This window comes from Camelina sativa, chromosome 1, assembly GCF_000633955.1.
Source record: "Camelina sativa cultivar DH55 chromosome 1, Cs, whole genome shotgun sequence".
Classification (NCBI taxonomy): domain Eukaryota; kingdom Viridiplantae; phylum Streptophyta; class Magnoliopsida; order Brassicales; family Brassicaceae; genus Camelina; species Camelina sativa.
In genome coordinates this window covers 6,679,251-6,697,801 of record NC_025685.1, presented here as the reverse complement: position 1 = coordinate 6,697,801, position 18,551 = coordinate 6,679,251, and the positions used below count along the sequence as shown (strand labels likewise).

At 36.5% G+C, this 18,551-nt stretch overlaps 7 protein-coding genes and 1 long non-coding RNA gene across 8 annotated transcripts in view; 4 read left to right on the top strand and 4 right to left on the bottom strand.

Annotated features, from left to right (window-relative positions):
• LOC104704874 (RNA polymerase II C-terminal domain phosphatase-like 4) overlaps positions 1-486 on the bottom strand; it is a 3,123-nt gene extending 2,637 nt beyond the window's left edge. Inside the window, exon 1 of the mRNA XM_010420892.1 lies at positions 20-486. Coding sequence (XP_010419194.1) covers positions 20-486 — 467 coding nt within the window. The remainder of the gene's footprint in view (positions 1-19) is intronic.
• LOC104779986 (protein GRIM REAPER-like) lies at positions 4,038-4,826 on the bottom strand. The gene has a single exon (XM_010504449.2). The coding sequence runs from the start codon at positions 4,735-4,737 to the stop codon at positions 4,228-4,230; it is 510 nt and encodes a 169-aa protein (XP_010502751.1). The 5' UTR covers positions 4,738-4,826; the 3' UTR covers positions 4,038-4,227.
• Positions 8,875-9,906, top strand: LOC104779981 (VQ motif-containing protein 19-like). Its single transcript, XM_010504436.2, has one exon. It carries the CDS (start codon positions 9,126-9,128, stop codon positions 9,789-9,791), a length of 666 nt encoding a protein of 221 aa, XP_010502738.1. The 5' UTR covers positions 8,875-9,125; the 3' UTR covers positions 9,792-9,906.
• On the bottom strand, positions 11,444-13,164 carry LOC104779976 (3-hydroxybutyryl-CoA dehydrogenase). Its single transcript, XM_010504424.2, has 4 exons — positions 12,919-13,164; positions 12,381-12,602; positions 12,149-12,261; positions 11,444-12,012 (listed from the first exon to the last, which is right to left on the bottom strand). Exons 1-4 carry the CDS (start codon positions 13,093-13,095, stop codon positions 11,646-11,648), a joined length of 879 nt encoding a protein of 292 aa, XP_010502726.1. The 5' UTR covers positions 13,096-13,164; the 3' UTR covers positions 11,444-11,645.
• Positions 13,415-14,325, top strand: LOC104779966. Its single transcript, XM_010504411.2, has 2 exons — positions 13,415-13,644; positions 13,791-14,325. The coding sequence occupies exons 1-2, from the start codon at positions 13,507-13,509 to the stop codon at positions 14,136-14,138; spliced, it is 486 nt and encodes a 161-aa protein (XP_010502713.1). The 5' UTR covers positions 13,415-13,506; the 3' UTR covers positions 14,139-14,325.
• LOC109133373 lies at positions 14,762-15,585 on the top strand. Its single transcript, XR_002038499.1, has 2 exons — positions 14,762-14,953; positions 15,114-15,585. It is a non-coding gene; the product is annotated as an uncharacterized LOC109133373 (long non-coding RNA).
• The window catches only part of LOC104779958 (probable protein phosphatase 2C 39), a 4,303-nt gene continuing 1,128 nt past the window's right edge, over positions 15,377-18,551 (bottom strand). The window contains exons 3-6 of the mRNA XM_010504399.2: positions 18,241-18,542; positions 17,993-18,147; positions 17,771-17,921; positions 15,377-15,692 (exon numbers count right to left, since the gene is read on the bottom strand). Of these exons, the coding sequence (XP_010502701.1) occupies positions 17,784-17,921; positions 17,993-18,147; positions 18,241-18,542 (595 nt within the window). The 3' untranslated portion in view covers positions 15,377-15,692; positions 17,771-17,783. The remainder of the gene's footprint in view (positions 15,693-17,770; positions 17,922-17,992; positions 18,148-18,240; positions 18,543-18,551) is intronic.
• On the top strand, positions 16,223-17,764 carry LOC104779950 (squamosa promoter-binding-like protein 5). The gene is made up of 2 exons (XM_010504390.2): positions 16,223-17,123; positions 17,211-17,764. Exons 1-2 carry the CDS (start codon positions 16,798-16,800, stop codon positions 17,428-17,430), a joined length of 546 nt encoding a protein of 181 aa, XP_010502692.1. The 5' UTR covers positions 16,223-16,797; the 3' UTR covers positions 17,431-17,764.

Here is an 18,551-nt window from a genome sequence, read left to right as displayed (position 1 = left end):
TTCCAGCGGATCGAGCAACTTGACACAATGTCGGGCTTGCTTTGGATCCGATTTGGTGTAGGCATAGATTGTAAAGAGCTCGTTTGCCTCACGGAGAAATTCCCGAGCGAAAGGACGTAACTTAACCAAAACACCATCATCATCATCCTTGGAGAGGCGGGAGTGTAGAAGCACGTGCTGCAAGTCAACAACCAAGTGAAGCTTCCTCTGCCCGTACCCGATTCCAGACCTCTTCCGTTTCATTGAAGCTACGAATTTGTAGGTTAGATGGTGACCTTGGGATATGTAATTGAATAACTGTCCATCGCTTTCGTCCACTTTACAACAGCACCTGGCACAGTATCCACGGTAAGACATCGAATGATCACAATCCGGATCTTTGATCCTTCTGCAATTCTTTAGTTCACCTTTATACCAGTGCACGGCAGATTTGCATTCACAACAGAACCCGTTATGGACTAGCCAATGAACACAATGGCCTGACATGGTGAGAACCCTAATTCGACTTCTGCTTTTTTTTTTTTTTTNTCTCTTTTCATCTAGCAAAGAAGACTTGTTGAAGAGTTTGATGAATCTCGTGATGGGTCCTTGGTAATCATCATCCACTTGTTTGAAATAATCATAACTCTTGATCAGAAGCAAGTTTCTCTGATCATCCTTCTCCCACGTCTCAGACTTGCAATCAAGGATCACCACCCCTCTTTCTTCCNGTGTTTTTATCCTTCTATCAACATGCAACATATGTCTATGGCTTTGCGGACAAGCAACAGGAATTAAAACGTATGGAGGAACATGAATGATCTTGTCAAAGCAGGACTGTACTGCCATAGACTAATGCTAGTAGCTTAGACCTAGTGTGAGGTGATTTCAATATGATATCTAGTGCCGAGTTAGAAAGGAAAGGAGATCCATTAAGGTTGAAACGTTTTTTAGAGTAGTTAGAGAAATGGGTAGGAAAGCGATAACAACCCTCAGTCACGTCCAGAACAGACGAAGCTTATATGGATACAGCGAACTTTTAAGATTTGATCCCACGAGTGAAATAGTTATACGTTCAGAACAGAGTAGATGGAAGGATTTTAAGCGATTTGAATATGATAACAGATTAGTATGGAATAAAGAGTACTCAGAAGTAAGCATGGGAACATTCTCCGATTATTCTCTACTGCTTTACTAAAATCAGAAGCTTAAGTGCCTATATTTTTTAAAGAAGAATAGTAGCAATTGCCAAAGAGCAGAATTTACTGGCTTCAAACAGGGGACAAGATCAATTTTTCATGCAAAATGAAGCAGAGAAGAAGCTACAAGCAAGGCCTATCACTCAAAGATGAAAAAGGCAACAATTTGAGTAAAGAGAGAGAATGCTGAATTACTTTGATCAGTTATATGCCTCTGTCACTAATTTTGATGATATCTTCAGAACTGAATAGCAAGCATCTATATATATAGAAGAACAAGGAAGCAACTAGTCTAATTACTTTTCAGTTAAGAATCTGACGGGTTGTCAAATGCAGTGCATCAAAACAGAAATCATATCCATCCAAATAGAAGCAGTAGAAAAATAAAAATGCAGAAGAAGGTTTCTCAACTACAATGCAGCAGGTTCACCAGATTCTCAGAGACGAAAACCTTTTTTGCTCAAACCAATGATAAATTTAGTGATAAATCTCAATCAAGGTCAGATTTGTATAAAGCTGTTAGCTAGCTCGTAAGTTAAGAAACCAAATAACTAGCAATAGAAGTAATTAAAAGGAGAGTTAAAACTTCTTCTTCATCTATTAGAAAGCTGAACATATCAAAAGTATACATCAATCATGTATCCTATCAATCAGCTACTCCTATAACAGAACAAAGTCCTATCATATCAGAACTCCCAGCTCATATACACATATCGAAAATTTCCACTTATATACCGTCGTCATATATTCTCTCTACAACATATCAAAAATCCCATTGCTATGTCTTGATCTGAGTAGTAACCATAGAAGTTTCTACTTCGTCTTCATCAGATGAACCGTCCAAATCACAGAAAGAGAGGCGCCTAAAAAACTTCCTGGCTTGCTTTGACCATATGTAAGAGATGAGAACAATCATAGCAGCAAGTGTGTTTAACAAACCAATCAGCTTTAACCAGAATCTATCGCTTGGCACAATCAACCAACTGCCGGAAACAAACGCCACTGCAAATGATATCAAGCCAATCCACATGAAAGCATGACAGACCTTCAATGTGTTTCTCTGCACTTTCTGGTTACGAGGGGTAACACCACAAAGCAGACCAAGAGTTATCAAACTAACAGGAACCATGGTGTAAACCGCAAGCATGAAGATGAAGAATGCTGTCTTTTTCCCAACGGCTGCCTCTCCATCATCGTTTAACCCTCCTGGGGGATTTAACCCTGTCGACCATCCAACTGTTGCCAGAAAGATCACCACCAAAGCAACGATGTTTCTTGAACTCAACAGTGATTCTTTGTATACGGAATCAGTCTGCTGCTTGTGTTGATGAGCTTCTTGACCACTCAACAGTTCTTCTATGTTAATCCTTTGTTCGCTACTTCCCCCTCCTACCCCAACATAACTTGTTTCTCCTCTTTCTTGAATTAACACCCCATTCTCTGTATCATCTTTTTCGCCATCAGAAACCACAGCTTTACCTTTCCGACGACGTTCCATCTCAGCCGTTTCCAAAGAACTTCTCACGTCCTGCAATTCATAACTTGTTTCTCCTCTTTCATGAATAATCACTCCATTCTCTGTATCATCTTTTTCGCCATCGTAAACCACAGCTTCACCTTTCCGACGACGTTCCATCTCAGCCGTTTCCAAAGAACTTCTCACGTCCTGCAATTCAATTCATTCATGGTTCTCCAATTAAATTCAACCCTGAAAACTCAAACCCATGACTCGTAACCTCATATAACTCTTATACCGCGAGATTGAATCGGAAAGGATACGCCGGCGCCAGTTGTTGAAGACTCGTACGACGCCTCAAAGAAACTCGCCTACTTATCACCTAAGTTTCCAAGAAAATGTCAAAAAAGAGTAAAATTATAGAAAACTTTTTCCAAGAAAGAGTAATACCATATTTGCGTGTATTCCAAGGCAGTCCTGCTTCGACTCTGAGGTACTTGTACGGAGAAGACGACGCGAAGAGAGAGGGCGGGTTTCAAAGATTTTGAAAATTTTGATTTATGTTCCTGAATGGTAAAAAGTTAAACAATATACTATTTATACCCATATACTAACCTATAATTAATTAAAGTTGCATAAGGAATATAAATTACATTCGACGCTTTTTTCTTGGGATATTATGTTTTTTTAAACAGAACCAAACTAATTATTAAAAATAATTTTTTTTTTTTTTTTTTTTAGTTTGCATAAGTTATCAAGAACAAAATACACATATGTATATATAAATATCACAGATAAAATCATGGTGCACGTATGCGTAGAGATATCTATTGTCGATTGATAATGTATCCATTTAAGTATGCGTATACGAATACGATCTCTGCTTATGAAGCTTCTTAAGAAATACACCACTCTTAAAATTACCCATTAACCCTCCAGCAGTTTCATATTAAAAAATCAAGCGTAGCCACAATATCCGTACTCACATTTCACCCCGGATTTACACTTTTTGTTGCATTTACCACAATGCTTAGGGTTAAAGCCAACATTGGTGCATATGCCTCCGCAACATCTTTGTCCAAATCTACATTTGTGACCGCACCGTCCACAATTCTTCATATCACCTAAGATATTTCGACAATGCTTCTTGCAACAATACAACAAACTCGTCCCCTTGTCAGCCTTTACGCCGTTGCAAACGTTATAGCCTGCCACATGACATCTCATCCCTTTTCTGATCTTCTTGCAGTGGCTAACTAGTAGTCGGGCTTTGGATGATATTGTTACATTCGAAAGTATTGTAGGACTTTCATCAAGAATGTNTAAACAGAACCAAACTAATTATTAAAAATAATTTTTTTTTTTTTTTTTTTTAAGTTTGCATAAGTTATCAAGAACAAAATACACATATGTATATATAAATATCACAGATAAAATCATGGTGCACGTATGCGTAGAGATATCTATTGTCGATTGATAATGTATCCATTTAAGTATGCGTATACGAATACGATCTCTGCTTATGAAGCTTCTTAAGAAATACACCACTCTTAAAATTACCCATTAACCCTCCAGCAGTTTCATATTAAAAAATCAAGCGTAGCCACAATATCCGTACTCACATTTCACCCCGGATTTACACTTTTTGTTGCATTTACCACAATGCTTAGGGTTAAAGCCAACATTGGTGCATATGCCTCCGCAACATCTTTGTCCAAATCTACATTTGTGACCGCACCGTCCACAATTATTCATATCACCTAAGATATTTCGACAATGCTTCTTGCAACAATACAACAAACTCGTCCCCTTGTCAGCCTTTACGCCGTTGCAAACGTTATAACCTGCCACATGACATCTCATCCCTTTTCTGATCTTCTTGCAGTGGCTAACTAGTAGTCGGGCTTTGGATGATATTGTTACATTCGAAAGTATTGTAGGACTTTCATCAAGAATGTAGAACTCTTGGTCTTCTACATTGGTAGCTTCTTCGGCTAAAACGGAATAAGGATTAGACACCGTTGCCGTTGCGAGGAAATAGAGGATTAAGGAGATGAGGGGAATGATCAGTTTAATGAAAGTACAAGGGATCTTAATGACCATTTAGCTTGTAAGGTAAAGAGTCGATTAAGTAGACGAAGAAAGTTTGGCTTTGGAACAAACAATAAGAAAAAAGGAAGAGTGGAACATAAAGGGAAGATGTCGTATTGGTATATATATTGCCATAAGAAGATTCATAATTCTAGATTTTATGAAAGCTTTTTTTTTTAAGTTCCTTAAATTAGGCAAAACAAGTGATTACTATCTATTTATAACGGAAGGGAAAAAGGAAATTCACTGCAAAACCTTACTTACAAGAATCTTTAAGCTATTATCGTTATTATTACATATTTTCTAGTTGTCATATGTTACTTCACAATTTTGTTTGTTAGACATTGTTACTTAACATCATCTCAATTTTCATTTTTTTTTCTTTTTTTTGTTATACACATTTTGTACTTAACATCAACTCATCAGTTGTTTCTGTTAAAATTCATATAACCATTTTCCGCATAACATGCCAAGTTCTTTAGACGGAACTCGGAAAAATGTCTCTAGTCTTCTGATTGAAGCATGGCTGATCTAATTTTCGCAGTACTTTTGCATCAAATGTAGTCGTGTTAACCAATAGTGTCCTCAGCTTTTCTTTTTTTAGATTAGTTATATTATGGGGAAATATGGTCACGAAATCAACTCCACCCTTCTTTCTACTAAAACCAAAATATCACATTTTGTTCCAACTTAGTATTTTATATTTTCTTCTCTCACTTAGACAATCATAGGACATTTTACTGTTATGCAGAGAACTTGAGAAGTCATGCAGTTCACGAGTTGTCTTACACCGAAACCTATGCAAACCTCGCACGTATGAGGACGGTAGATGTGCCACGAAACTCGGTAAGAGTCACATGTCCGTTACGCTTACTTGCAAAACCCGACTTAAGACACTCTAATGTTTCCCCTCAACATGTCGTTTATTTCTCACTTCTTATGTTTGTGACAGTCATATCGCCACCGCAATTGCTCATTACTTACTCACTTTACTTGGAGCTTCACGTTGACTATAAACCAACGTTTAACCGTTGACCTCTGAAGATCCGGTGGAAACTGAAATTCCAATAATAATTTCGTAAACGTGGATACAATTTTGAATGTTTCATTATTATCAAAACAATACTATTTTTACTATGTTCATTGATTCAAGACTGTTGTTACGCACATGACATCTTCTAAGCCTATATAATATATATGCTATAGCTTCATGTTCTCTGAAAGATCAAGATATTCAATTTATATTAACATGTAAAATAATTATTAGTACCAGTTAGTACTGTTGAGTAATTTGAGATATTCATACATAAGCATAGCCATTAGCGGGTTCCAAAAACAATTAATGGGCCAAATCAGCCCAAATTAACCCGGAAACTATTTGCGTGATCAGTAAAACCAAGCTTTATTATAAAGTACATCAAGCTCGTATGTATTCATTGTTTGAGTAGATGATGCGAGAATGTTTGATTTGCATTTCGTTTGTTAATATTTGAACTTTTAATAACGAATCTAGAGAGCTCGTGGGGAAAAAGTCGACTGTGCATTAGGTTTTTTAACACGTTCTCATGTGTGGCTTCTCTGTTTCATTACATTTATTAGTCTTTTCTTGTGGAAAAAATATATCACTTTTATCGATTGTTTTTGTTGTGTTTGCTGTTTACATTGTGAATAAAAAGTTGGTGGGTGACACATGTGTTCAGGTCTTTGTTTTTGCACTGAACGATGAAAAAAAATTATCATCATCAAACATCTATCACAAAAGAAAGATCAGAATCATTTCTGTATGGATAGTCAAACTCTTCTATCATTCTTTTTGAGGTAGAGAATTTAGGTAAAATGGGAACATTTGGTTTGAATGATATGTGATGATAATTTAACCTAACTCGAAAATACATTGAATTTTACAGAATCTAACTACTTAATGATTATGACAAGAAAGCATTTGTTAGCCACTAATATAAGCATCGTTAGCTTACCTTAAAAAGTTTAAATTTTCTTCTTTTTTTTTCAGTTAATGGTGGGTGAAAGGTTATTTAATAGTTAATCATATACATTTGAAGTAGTACGAATATATTCTTAAGCACATTAATAACCCCAAAAAGGTAAAAAGAAAGAAAGTGGGAAAACAACTATGGGTTAGGCAATTAACAAAAATAAATAAAACTATGGGTTAGGCACTTAGGCGGTAATTAAAGATTCATCATCTTCTTTAATATTCTATCATTTACAGTTTGTTTATCGCATTCATAGATAATACTAATTAATAGTCTTTGCGATCACTATCTTATTATTGCGATTGACTTTCANAAGGTTATTTAATAGTTAATCATATACATTTGAAGTAGTACGAATATATTCTTAAGCACATTAATAACCCCAAAAAGGTAAAAAGAAAGAAAGTGGGAAACCAACTTTGGGTTAGGCAATTAACAAAAATAAATAAAACTATGGGTTAGGCACTCAGGCGGTAATTAAAGAGTCATCATCTTCTTTAATATTCTATCATTTACAGTTTGTTTATCGCATTCATAGATAATACTAATTAATAGTCTTTGCGATCACTATCTTATTATTGCGATTGACTTTCATACACAACTACGACAAAAAAATAGTATATGATTTTTCCTACATTAACGAAGAATATATCAATATGATCCCAATTTTTTTATTTCTCTTATGCCATGGGCAGTCCGCTAAATTCCAAGTACTACATACATAGTCGTACGAACCAATTAATTTAGCAACATATATACATATATATATATATATATATTTATCAGCTTAAAGTAGAACAATTTGTGACAAAGAAGAATAGGAAAAAAAGAAGAACAATTTTATAGCTAGTCACCAACGTAATTAGTTTAACTCAAGAATTCATTATGTAGATTAAAGAAGAGAAAAAGTTTTTTGGGAACAAAAGTTTGGACTGATCAAACCAAATCAGTCTATCGCAACATGTGTACTTCTACGAATTAAAGTGTAACCAAACATGACATATACTATGGTTCTCATGGACATTACATATAATAATTGTTTAATCTATAGATAATTGGACCGGCCAATCCGAAGTTAATTAGAGTTAGTAGAAGTAGACTAATAGGAGTATTTGCCCGTTCAACTAGGAGCAATAAACCAATATCTGCCGGACAAGTGTCTCTAACTCTCTATAGTCAGACGACTTTTAATTTAAAATTTTCATCATTAGGGTTTGCGGCTCAATACATGCACGCCTATCGCATCTTTCTTTTTATAGTTTTCTTCGTTTCTTTAAACAACCAGTCTTAAATTGAAACTTGCACAAAAGATCTTTGTTAGTTTTAGGAAAGAAATATTGACTAGACTTATTCTAATCGAAATTGAAGTAAGAAATTTTCTCTGAATTTGTTTAACCAAAGTCTACTTCTGTGAACGAGTCATAACGACATAAATAAATCTAATCCAAATAATTGTCTTGTATACATAAATAAGTCTACTTTCTATAGAGGATTTGTATCGTGGTTTATCTACGTGATTTCTTTTCTCTTTTTTTCCTGAGAAAGTATGTAATATCGCACATATATAGTCCACTGAGCCAAAGACTTCGAAGTTTCTTTATTTTATCATCACAAATGAAAATTTGATACGTCGATGTCGCACACATCATATGTAAACACAAAATAGCCAAGTGTACTAGTTTGATTGGTAGTTAGAACATTTCCTGGATATGAAAAAGCTATAGGAGACCGAGATACGATAAATCTATATATACATATTTAGATGTGTATAGGTGTATGTATGCATGCACAAAAACTCATAAAGATATGACTCCCTTGATAATTTTACTTTAGCAGAAAAAGGAGCAATATGATTTATTTATTTTCAAGAAAGCAATTATGTTGTACTGTACTAGTTTTTAAAACTAAAGTATCAAATATAATTTGTTGTTCGATAAGGTATGCAATACAAGCATTCTCTGAATAGTGTGTAAAATTCTATAATTCAATATCAATTTAGAGCCTAATAAAAACAAAGTTGCATAGCAATTTCTTCCTTTATACACTATGGCAGACAAATTCAAAGTTAGGAAATTAAAAATTGCCTAATAAAAACATCTTTTGATTCCCTGGGCACAAATCCTCATGACAACTTTTATTTGTCTCTATATTTATTTCTATAAACATTTACTAGTTTTAATTTTTTCTCATAAAGAAAGATTCCATATTAAATAAAATAACCAATCCAATTCTTTTATAATCCCAAAACCTCAAGAAGAGAAGACCTCCATTTTAATTTCATCTTCTCTTTCACTCAAAACTCACCACAGAATTTTCCAATTCGAACAGACAAGAGAAGAGCCATAGTCTAATGGAGTTATAGAGGAAACCATTAAAATCAAGAAGCTCCCCCAAAAGATAACATCAATGGAGATTTCAACAAACCCACTATCTTCTTCCTCATCATCAGCTTCATCTTCCATTATCAATGGATCTTTACATCATCACATCGTAACTAGATCTGATCATTACCCAACAACTTTTGTTCAAGCAGACACATCTTCTTTCAAACAAGTCGTACAGATGCTCACGGGAACCTCTTCCCCGAGATCTCCAGACTCACAACGTCCTCCGACGACTCCTTCCGGCAAGGGTAACTTCGTGATTCCACCGTTCAAAACCGTACAGCCGAAGAAACATTCTGGTGCTAACAAACTTTACGAGAGGAGATCGCACGGCGGATTTAACAACCACAACCTCATCAAGAACAGTCTCATGATTAACACACTCATGATCGGTGGTGGCTCCGGGAGTCCAAGATTCTCGCCGAGGAATCAGGATATTTTGTCGCCTAGCTGTCTTGATTTCCCCAAGCTTGCACTTAACAGTCCCGTGACGCCGTTAAAGCAGGGGAACAGCGGAAACGACGGCGACCCTTTTGACAGGATGTCGCCATTATCTGAGGAAGAGAGAGCGATCGCTGACAAGGGTTATTACCTACACCAATCTCCGATTTCAACTCCGAGAGAATCAGAGCCGCAGCTTCTGCCACTGTTTCCGGTGACTTCTCCGAGAGTATCGCCGGAGAAGTAGACTGAGAGACTGTTTATACATTCTTTTACTGCGATTGTAATTTTCTTTTTGCTTTTATTATTAATAACTTTGCTCTGCTTTTAAATATCTTTATTACTACTGCTTCAGCTAATTACTATTTTACTTACAATATAGAGTAAAATGTGTTAATTAAGCTTTCAAATAAATAAACAAAGATAATGATAAGATTACAACGAGTAACTTAAATTGTACTACTACAATTTCAAAAGATAATTAAAATTATTAAAGATTAATGCATGGTAATAAATTATAATTGCTACTGTAGTATTTTCTAACGGAGTTAACGTTGAAGTTTGGATTAAGAGAGTAATTATAATAATGTGCAAGGTATTTGTCTTTTGCTATTTTTGTTTTCGTCAACAGAGATTTGTCTTTTCCTATTTGACTGGGTTTATTCTTTGCATCATCAAAACTTATCACCTAATGGTTTTAATCATTATCTCTTTAAATTTCTTCGTCATCGATGATAAGTTTGATAACCTTGACCAAGATTCTCTCTGTCCTTTTGCTGTTGAATTTACCTTTTTTTTTTTTTTATGGTTATTTGATTTGAAGAAAAGTATGTCTGAATTTTGATATATATTGATTCAATCAACCCAAAAGAGATCGTCTCGGAGAACATTTCATGTAGCGATTCTGCTGATGATTAAGTCAAAACCAAGACAACATTAAGTTAAGAATTTGAAACAACAGAGTTATAAAGAAAAAGTTTCACTTTAGTTATTTACTAGTAGAAAACAAGGTGATAAGTCTAGGCCTGGGCAAAATACCCGACCCGAAATATCTGTATTGGAACCGAATCGAAAAACTCCGGTTCGGATCAGGTACGGATTTTTCCCAATATATTAGTTGGATCTTAATTGCAAATACTCTTGGGTATCGGGTATTACCCGATCCGAACCGATACCCAATTAGTACCCATGTATATCCAAACTTATGTTGTTTATAATTTCAGATATGTAATCCTTATGTGTGTTTATCAGTTAGATTGTATTGAAGAAGAAGAATCGTATTTATCAGTTCGTCTCCACTCTCTACTACCTATATGGCTGTACCTGCTGAAGATTTGTTTTTTCTTTATAAATTCTATAACCCTAATCCACAATTTGAATCTGGATTCTTTAAATTTCTTCGCTTCTTCTCCTGAATCTCCTCTTTCAGAGACGTTAAAGACTCGTTCAAAGGTAAATCTCATTGCTTAGTGAATTTAGTTCATCAATTGACACTTATATTGTATATGGAGTTAACCACGAAAGTTTGATGCATTTAACCACGAGTGTTTGGTACTTTAGTTCATCGATTGATTCTTTAGACTCTATATAGAATTGGTTTAGTTATTTTGGTATGATTTTTTTAGTTATAACTTCATGAAATTTGATATAGTTATTCAATTTATATATAGGATATTTTAGTTATTGTATATGGGTATTTTGGTTCTAAATGAGTAAAAAATACTTATACCGAGCCGAACCCAAAACATATCAGATATCTTTCGATATTCCAAAAAAATATCTAAACCGACCCGAACCCGAAAAAAATCCGAACCAAACCTAAAACCGAAATTTTTATTATACCTATAATCCAAATTACTTGAACCGAATCCGAACCGATACCCGAATGCCCACCACTAGTGATAACAACAACGATGTTTATTGATTTGTTTTAAGCTAGTTTTTAAAGTACATGTCAAGATTACAACACAAGGTCGCTGACCGGTAAACTTCACATATCTACCGAGAAACAAAGGATCCAGACACAACCCACAAAGCATTAAACTGTTCTTGTCTTAAGAGCTAAACATGTCTTTACTTTTTTTTTGTTGTCTATGCTTTCTCAGAGCCGAGGAGATAGATTTTGTGTAGCTTTATTACGGTAATCATAAACTCCGACTCCTCGTTTTCTTCCTAACCTTCCAGCGTCAACGTATTGAACAAGAAGAGGACAAGGTGTGTACTTTGCGTCTCCAAGTCTCTGATGCAGAACTTTCAATACAGACAAGCACACGTCTAGACCGATTAAGTCAGCTAACTCCAAGGGACCCATCGGGTGGTTTGTGCCGTGTTTCATTCCGCTGTCAATGTCTTCCTTTGTAGCCACCCCTGTGTAAAGTGTGTGGAAGGCTTCATTGATCATCGGCATGAGGATCCTGTTCACGACGAATCCCGCGTAGTCTTGTGAGCAAACTGTTGTCTTGCCAAACCTGCAGGTTTCAGGGATAGACAGTTAAATCGAATTCAACAAAGAGTAACTAAACCAGCGATTTAGTTAGTTACCCTGAGTAACCAAACCCAAGAAACTTGTTACATGTAAAACTTTATTTCAAGGAAATATCGAACCTTTCAGCGAGGGCTTTTGTAGCAATAAACGTCTCTTCTGAGGTCTCCGCACCGCGAATGATCTCAACCAGTTTCATTACTGGAGGCGGGTTCATAAAGTGCATTCCAATGACCTATAGAAGACACACAAAAACACACTTGAGAAAGTATAAAATATTCGGACTTGAAACTAATGAACAACAGATAAGATGATTAATTTTAGTTAGAGGAAGTAAAAAATATAAACTTGAACCTGGCTAGGTCTTTTTGTTGCGGAGGCAAGACGAGTAATGGAGATAGAACTTGTATTAGAAGCTAAAATCGCAGAACTCTTTGCTAAACCATCTAGATCCTTGAACAACTTCCTCTTTATGTCTTCAGATTCCACAATGGCTTCAACGATGATATCAGCAGAAGACAAATCTTGAATGTTGGATGTTACACGTAGACGACGCAGAGCATCATCACCAACTTCCTGCAAAATTACAAAATCACTACGTCTTCTTAATAGAGATTACCACAACGTTTCAACCATTTAACTTTTCCTAAATCCTGCAAAGTGTTCTGAAGTCTTTAACACTAGAGCACTATCATAAGAACATTATAGTGAAACTAATATAGGATAGTGAAGTAGCCTAAGAACCAATATGCGTGACAGAGCAATCAAAGCAAAACAGGACAAGCTATAAATTGGATTATATTTGCTAACACGGTGATCTCTCAGTTAGTTGGTTTGGTTCCGTGGAGAATTATATACCAAGGAGTGAAAAAAAAAAAGAAGTAAATCTTGCCTTGGAGATTAGACCTTTGAAGACGAAACGTTTGACGGAGGTGGAGATAGCTGCGGTGGCTCGAGAGAGCGCATCACGATCAGCGTCCATTAGCCAGACTTCGAGACCGTTCGTGGCGGCGAGTTGCGCAATTCCTGAACCCATCTGTCCAGCACCCACTACTCCGACACACTTCATCTCCGACGTTTTCACTCTCTCCGCTTCTCCGTGTCGCCGGCTATCGTAATCTCTTTGTACTTTCCCATATCATCACAAGAGATAGATGACATTGCCAGCTAAGCTTCAAAACCTGGGCCTTAACAATAATGGGCCCCTAATGGCTATAAATGGGCCAAAAGATGAAAACGCCACAGTAATAATATAAGGATTTACTTAGGAACCGCTTTGAGGACGTGTCGAGAAGTGAGACATTAACTGAGAAACGTGTCGTAAGTTTGTCCACGTGTCGCTGGCTTGATACTCTTAATATTCCACTGACTTCCGCAACCTTTGGATCTTCTTCGTTAACTACTTCTTATGCAACTGCGAGATAATTTGGGAAAGCAACAGATTAATATCTAATCGAGAACTTAAAGAGGACAATTAATAATGGCGACTAGGTTTTTGGCGAAAAGACTCACGGCGGTGAAGGTTTCAAGTACTCCGGGGGGACATTTCTCCGGTTGTGTTATCCGACAAGCTACAACCGGAATCAACTGCTTCTCAACCGGATTTAAGCAAACGGCGGTACGTATATCTAAGGTTTATATAACAATTTAGATTATTAATTATTGTTTTTTCCAATATTTTTGGATTAGAGTGTAACACTTTTTTCGTTTAATTAAGTATTTAATTGATACTAGGGCTGATAAATGAAGGATTTATTTCTATAGGGCTCTACTCACTATGGTCAAGGCTCGAACAATGCAAACGACGATAAGTCCACGGCGAGTTACGTATCGGACAAGGCAAAGGAAGGAGTGAAGAAAGCAACCGACGCAGCAATCAATGCCGGAGATAACATGAAGGATACGATGGAAGGTGCGTGGAAAGCAGCCAAGGAAACTGGTCAAAACATTAGCGATGCGGTCGCGGGCGATGATGATGATGATCACGGCAGGATTCAAGAGGATAAGGTGGCGGTGGAGTTGAAGGATGTGCAACAGCCTGTGGATACGACGGAGTATAGAGGTGTGGAGGATCTACATCAGCAGACTGGCGGCGAAGTTAACTCACCCTAAGCTAGTGTTTTGGGGTTTCTATCGTTTTTTTTTTTTTTTTTTGCATTGTTGTTGTTTCAATGAGAGGTTGCTCGTGGTTCAAGATTTATGAATGGACCGTGGCTAGATTTTCATTACTATTTTTTTTTATCTCTAGGTTGAACTAATGCAAAATAAACAACCGCTCCGAACAATTTTTATATGATAACTATCTTCTAAAATTATGTACGCACAAACATAATCTCCTAGATATTTTTCTCGTGAAATTAATTAAGGAGAATAAAATATGAAGTGATTGCATGCAAAAACTGATATAAGATAAGTGTGTAGATTGACGAATGTCTACGGAGTTTGGTTGTGGGGTTGGGACTGAACACAGCTGGATCGCATAGTCAGTAGGGTATATCACATCGGCAATATTTAAAGCTGGCTTCGTTGAAAATTCCTGCAAATGGAGGGACAAATTCTCTCGGCTCAAAATCGCGCTCTAGCAGATCAGACACAAATGGTGTACTACTATTTACTAAAACAAGTAGTTCAGTTTCTTTGTCTGAAAACAGTCTAGGTATTGTGAATCGTTTATATATACACACACAAAATATGAACTGTAACTATATCATTTGGTTTTGTTTACAAACCCTATCATGATTCAATCTGAGTTCTTTTTTTTTCAGTTATTTATAAGTATGATATATATTATCATAGTTAGATTGTAGCGTCTTTGACACAAATAAACAGAACTGATGCTCTTTGGTTCTGTAGGGGACAAGTGGAACCGAAACGAGAGGAGGCCTAGGCATCTCTGATATTTGGTGTTAGTAGTGGCTTAAGGAAAGGTACGTGCGTTTTGTTTCCTTACGTTAAGTGACAAATGCGAAAGCTACGAAAGTTGGCCAAAGACTGGATAAATATATTCTCCACTTCCTCGATTATACAATAGCATCTTTTTTTTTTTTCTCTTTTTAAGTTCGCGTTTTGATTCTATTTCTTTATTAGGACCAAAACTTGAAATTGGCACCGAGCAGAAGGAGACGAGCAGAAACTTATCATATTCTACGGTTTGTTCACTTTGTGTTCTTTACACGATTTCAAGAGAATCACTTCTTGCTCACACAAAAAGAAATATATATATATATATATATATACTGTATATAACAAAACGAAAGCAAAATCAAATCCTTAAACTATAGCATATTCTTCTACTTTTAGGTTGCTAGAAACAATTTAATTTCAAAATGAAGTAACATCGAAGGAAGATGTGAGAAGAAAGGGACGAGATTTATTCTGTTACTGTAAAAACAAACCCAAAAGCTCATGTCATAGACTCAAGACATGAGTACAGTTTGGCATGTGAAACCTTTTATGACCTGTCTCTTTCACTACCCAGTATTTCTAACTATTCCACTTTCTTACACTGCTGTATTGTGTAATAAAAAAAAGTTACAAAAAAGAAAGAAAGAAAAAAAAAGCTTTCACTATTTGAGTTGAAAAGAAAAAGGGAAGACAAGTAAAACAGAAGTGGTGATGATTGCATCTTACAGAAGGAACGCCCATACTTGTTATTATTCTCTTCTCCTATCAAAGCAAAAACAAAGCAAGGTTAAAAAGTGAATGATATTGTTACTTTTATGCATGGTTATTATTATGTGAAGAAGATCTCTTTCGAGCAGCTAAACTTTAAACCTTAAACATCAAAGCTCTCTATCAAGAATTGTTCCAAGTGTCATATTGCATTGACTCCTTATAGCTAAAGTGACCTCACTGTTTACTTTTTAATCTCTGAATTTCCACTCCAACAAAATCGAATCTTTGCAGGTGATATTAATAAACACCCAACACCCGAAAGAAAGGAAAAAAAAAGTGTAAAAGCATCAATTAAAATGCATTCCTATGCTATGGTCCAGAACAGATGATATTCACGCTGCCAGCATCAAATATCAGAGACAAGGCGAATTAAAACCAGATTACAAACCAGCATGTAATAAAAAGTTTAAACTGAAAATAACCATTTTACCTCTAATCCTGAGCTAACCTTAAATGCCTATAGTCCAGATGGGTCCAACAATAGATGACCACTAGGTTTGCAGGATGAGGATAGTCTACATCGACAAAGGATATCACCATTTATTAGGATCTTTGTCCGTTTCTAGAGATATATTATAAAGTTAGATGAGAAGACCATGCGTAAATTATGATTTTCCAGCTCGTCTTCATTGTACTATATGTCTACAGTTGCACTGGTCAATAAGGATCATCTTAATTACCTAGAAGGACATCAATGTTCCAAACAAAAGGGTCCCCAGTTTCAATAAGAAATTCAAATTAAAAGTCAAATAATAAAGCGGAAGTACAATATACAGCTCCAATTTTGTACCAACTATTAAGTGCACCAGAAGAAACCAAAGCAGTTAGCAGAAATTTTTCACTTGTATAATTTCAAACTAAACCCCATTACTCTATTCTTCTTTTTTGGGGAGCAAACACATCACGTAATCATGTACTTATTCCACCAGAGAAGCATACAAGGACACAGTGGTCCATCTCCCGACTTTTCTCCCCTTTTTAAACACTTCAAAAAATTCATTATTCCAACCACAAGCCCATCCCTCAACATTACTTAGTCCTAACCAGACTTTCACCACCATTTCATAAAACTATAACTTGAAAGCTTTACCAAAAAATGGAGGGGCAGAGAACACAACGACGGGGTTACTTGAAAGACAAGGTTACAGTCTCCAAGCTTGATGAAGAAGAAACGGAGAATGGTATGGATGGAGAAGAGGAAGATGGGGGAGATGAAGACAAAAGGAAGCGAGTGATGGAGAGAGTTAGAGGTCCTAGCACCGACCGTGTTCCATCTCGACTGTGCCAGGTCGATAGGTGCACTGCTAATTTGACTGATGCCAAGCAGTATTACCGCAGACACAGAGTTTGTGAAGTTCATGCAAAGGCATCTGCTGCAACTGTTACAGGCGTCAGGCAACGTTTCTGTCAACAATGCAGCAGGTACCATTCTTCCCTTAAATATTACTTATAAAAATGATCAGGAAGAGGTTTGTTCTCAATTTTGATGGTTTTGGGGGTTTTGAGCAGGTTTCATGAGCTACCAGAGTTTGATGAAGCTAAAAGAAGTTGTAGGAGGCGCTTGGCTGGACACAATGAGAGGAGGAGGAAGATTTCTTGTGACATTTATGGAGAAGGGTCAGGCCGGAGAGGGTTTAGTAGTCAATTGATCCAGACTCAAGAAAGAAACAGGGTAGAGATGAAACTTCCTATGACCAACTCGTCATTCAAGCGACCCCAGATCAGATAAACCCTCCCGCTCCCTCTCTTCTGTCATCTACATATGCTCTATTTTGTTATCCAAATAATGGCATCTAACCATGTCAAGAAAAGCGAGTCAATGGTATCGAATCCTACACCAATATATAACTACATCCCTATGGTTCCCTCTATGTTGTCCTGTAATGGATGTCTATCAGCAAATCCAAAAGACCTAGGCATCATGCGTCTAATAATGTTTAGTGATCGTGTTTCCTGTATGTTTGAAGATACGATTATGATATGTTTTTTCTACTCTCACAGTCTTCACTTGATCATTTATATGAGTAACGCTAATTGAAAAGGCCAAAATGAGAGAAGAGAAGACTAACCGAGAGCTAATGGTCACTGAAATTTCACGACAACGACTGAGATATCATCTGAGCTTTTCCTTGCAACAGCCTCTTCTGCGAGGTGCTTAGCTGCAGACTTGGCATCTTTTATCCCCTTAATCGTGTCAACGGCTTCTTGGTTTGACATGACCTATTGAGTTTTGAAAGAATCAGCGACCATACAAGTAAGTTGTTGAAAAATAGATAACGATAGATCAAAACCTTCCATAGTCCATCACTTGCTAGGATAAGAAACTCTGCATCGTCGCTAATTATCTCCACCGTAACATATGGTTCCGAACTCAAATGCATCTTTAAACTCTTGTCACCAAATGCCCTTGCCACAGCTAGTTGACCATCAACTCGAGGAACATCCCCTGAAATAGGTTCAATAGAAAATCAAGACTCAATCATATCCAACAACAAAATCATAACATATTTGCATAAATGTAACTGAATTATTTAGATACCAGGAAAGTTAGAAACGAATCCGCCTCTGTTCTCAATTTCTTCCTTCTCCAAATTGGGCTCGTGATCAACAGAGAGTGGCTTTGCAACACCATCTTTGCAAATAACAGCTCGTGAGTCTCCAACATTAGCAACCACAAGCTTCTGGCAATTGATCAATATCGCAGTCACAGCAGTAGAACCACCTTTCCCCAAATCCGCTGCCTTGTCTAGAATCGTCGTATCTGTGATATAATAAGCTTTCTTTATAGCTACCTCAGGCTCTTTCCAGAAATTAGGCTTCCCAATCAAAACCAAAAAAAGAAAACATCAA

Coding starts and splice junctions, on each gene's coding strand:
- LOC104779981 (XM_010504436.2), top strand. CDS start 9,126: ATGGAGATTTCAACAAACCCACTATCTTCTTCCTCATCATCAGCTTCA.
- LOC104779976 (XM_010504424.2), bottom strand. CDS start 13,095: ATGAAGTGTGTCGGAGTAGTGGGTGCTGGACAGATGGGTTCAGGAATT. Junction 12,603..12,918: donor TCAAAGGTCTAATCTCCAAG/GCAAGATTTACT, acceptor GTAATTTTGCAG/GAAGTTGGTGATGATGCTCT. Junction 12,013..12,148: donor ACAAAAGCCCTCGCTGAAAG/GTTCGATATTTC, acceptor TGAAACCTGCAG/GTTTGGCAAGACAACAGTTT.
- LOC104779966 (XM_010504411.2), top strand. CDS start 13,507: ATGGCGACTAGGTTTTTGGCGAAAAGACTCACGGCGGTGAAGGTTTCA. Junction 13,645..13,790: donor CCGGATTTAAGCAAACGGCG/GTACGTATATCT, acceptor TTATTTCTATAG/GGCTCTACTCACTATGGTCA.
- LOC104779950 (XM_010504390.2), top strand. CDS start 16,798: ATGGAGGGGCAGAGAACACAACGACGGGGTTACTTGAAAGACAAGGTT. Junction 17,124..17,210: donor TTCTGTCAACAATGCAGCAG/GTACCATTCTTC, acceptor GGTTTTGAGCAG/GTTTCATGAGCTACCAGAGT.
- LOC104779986 (XM_010504449.2), bottom strand. CDS start 4,737: ATGGTCATTAAGATCCCTTGTACTTTCATTAAACTGATCATTCCCCTC.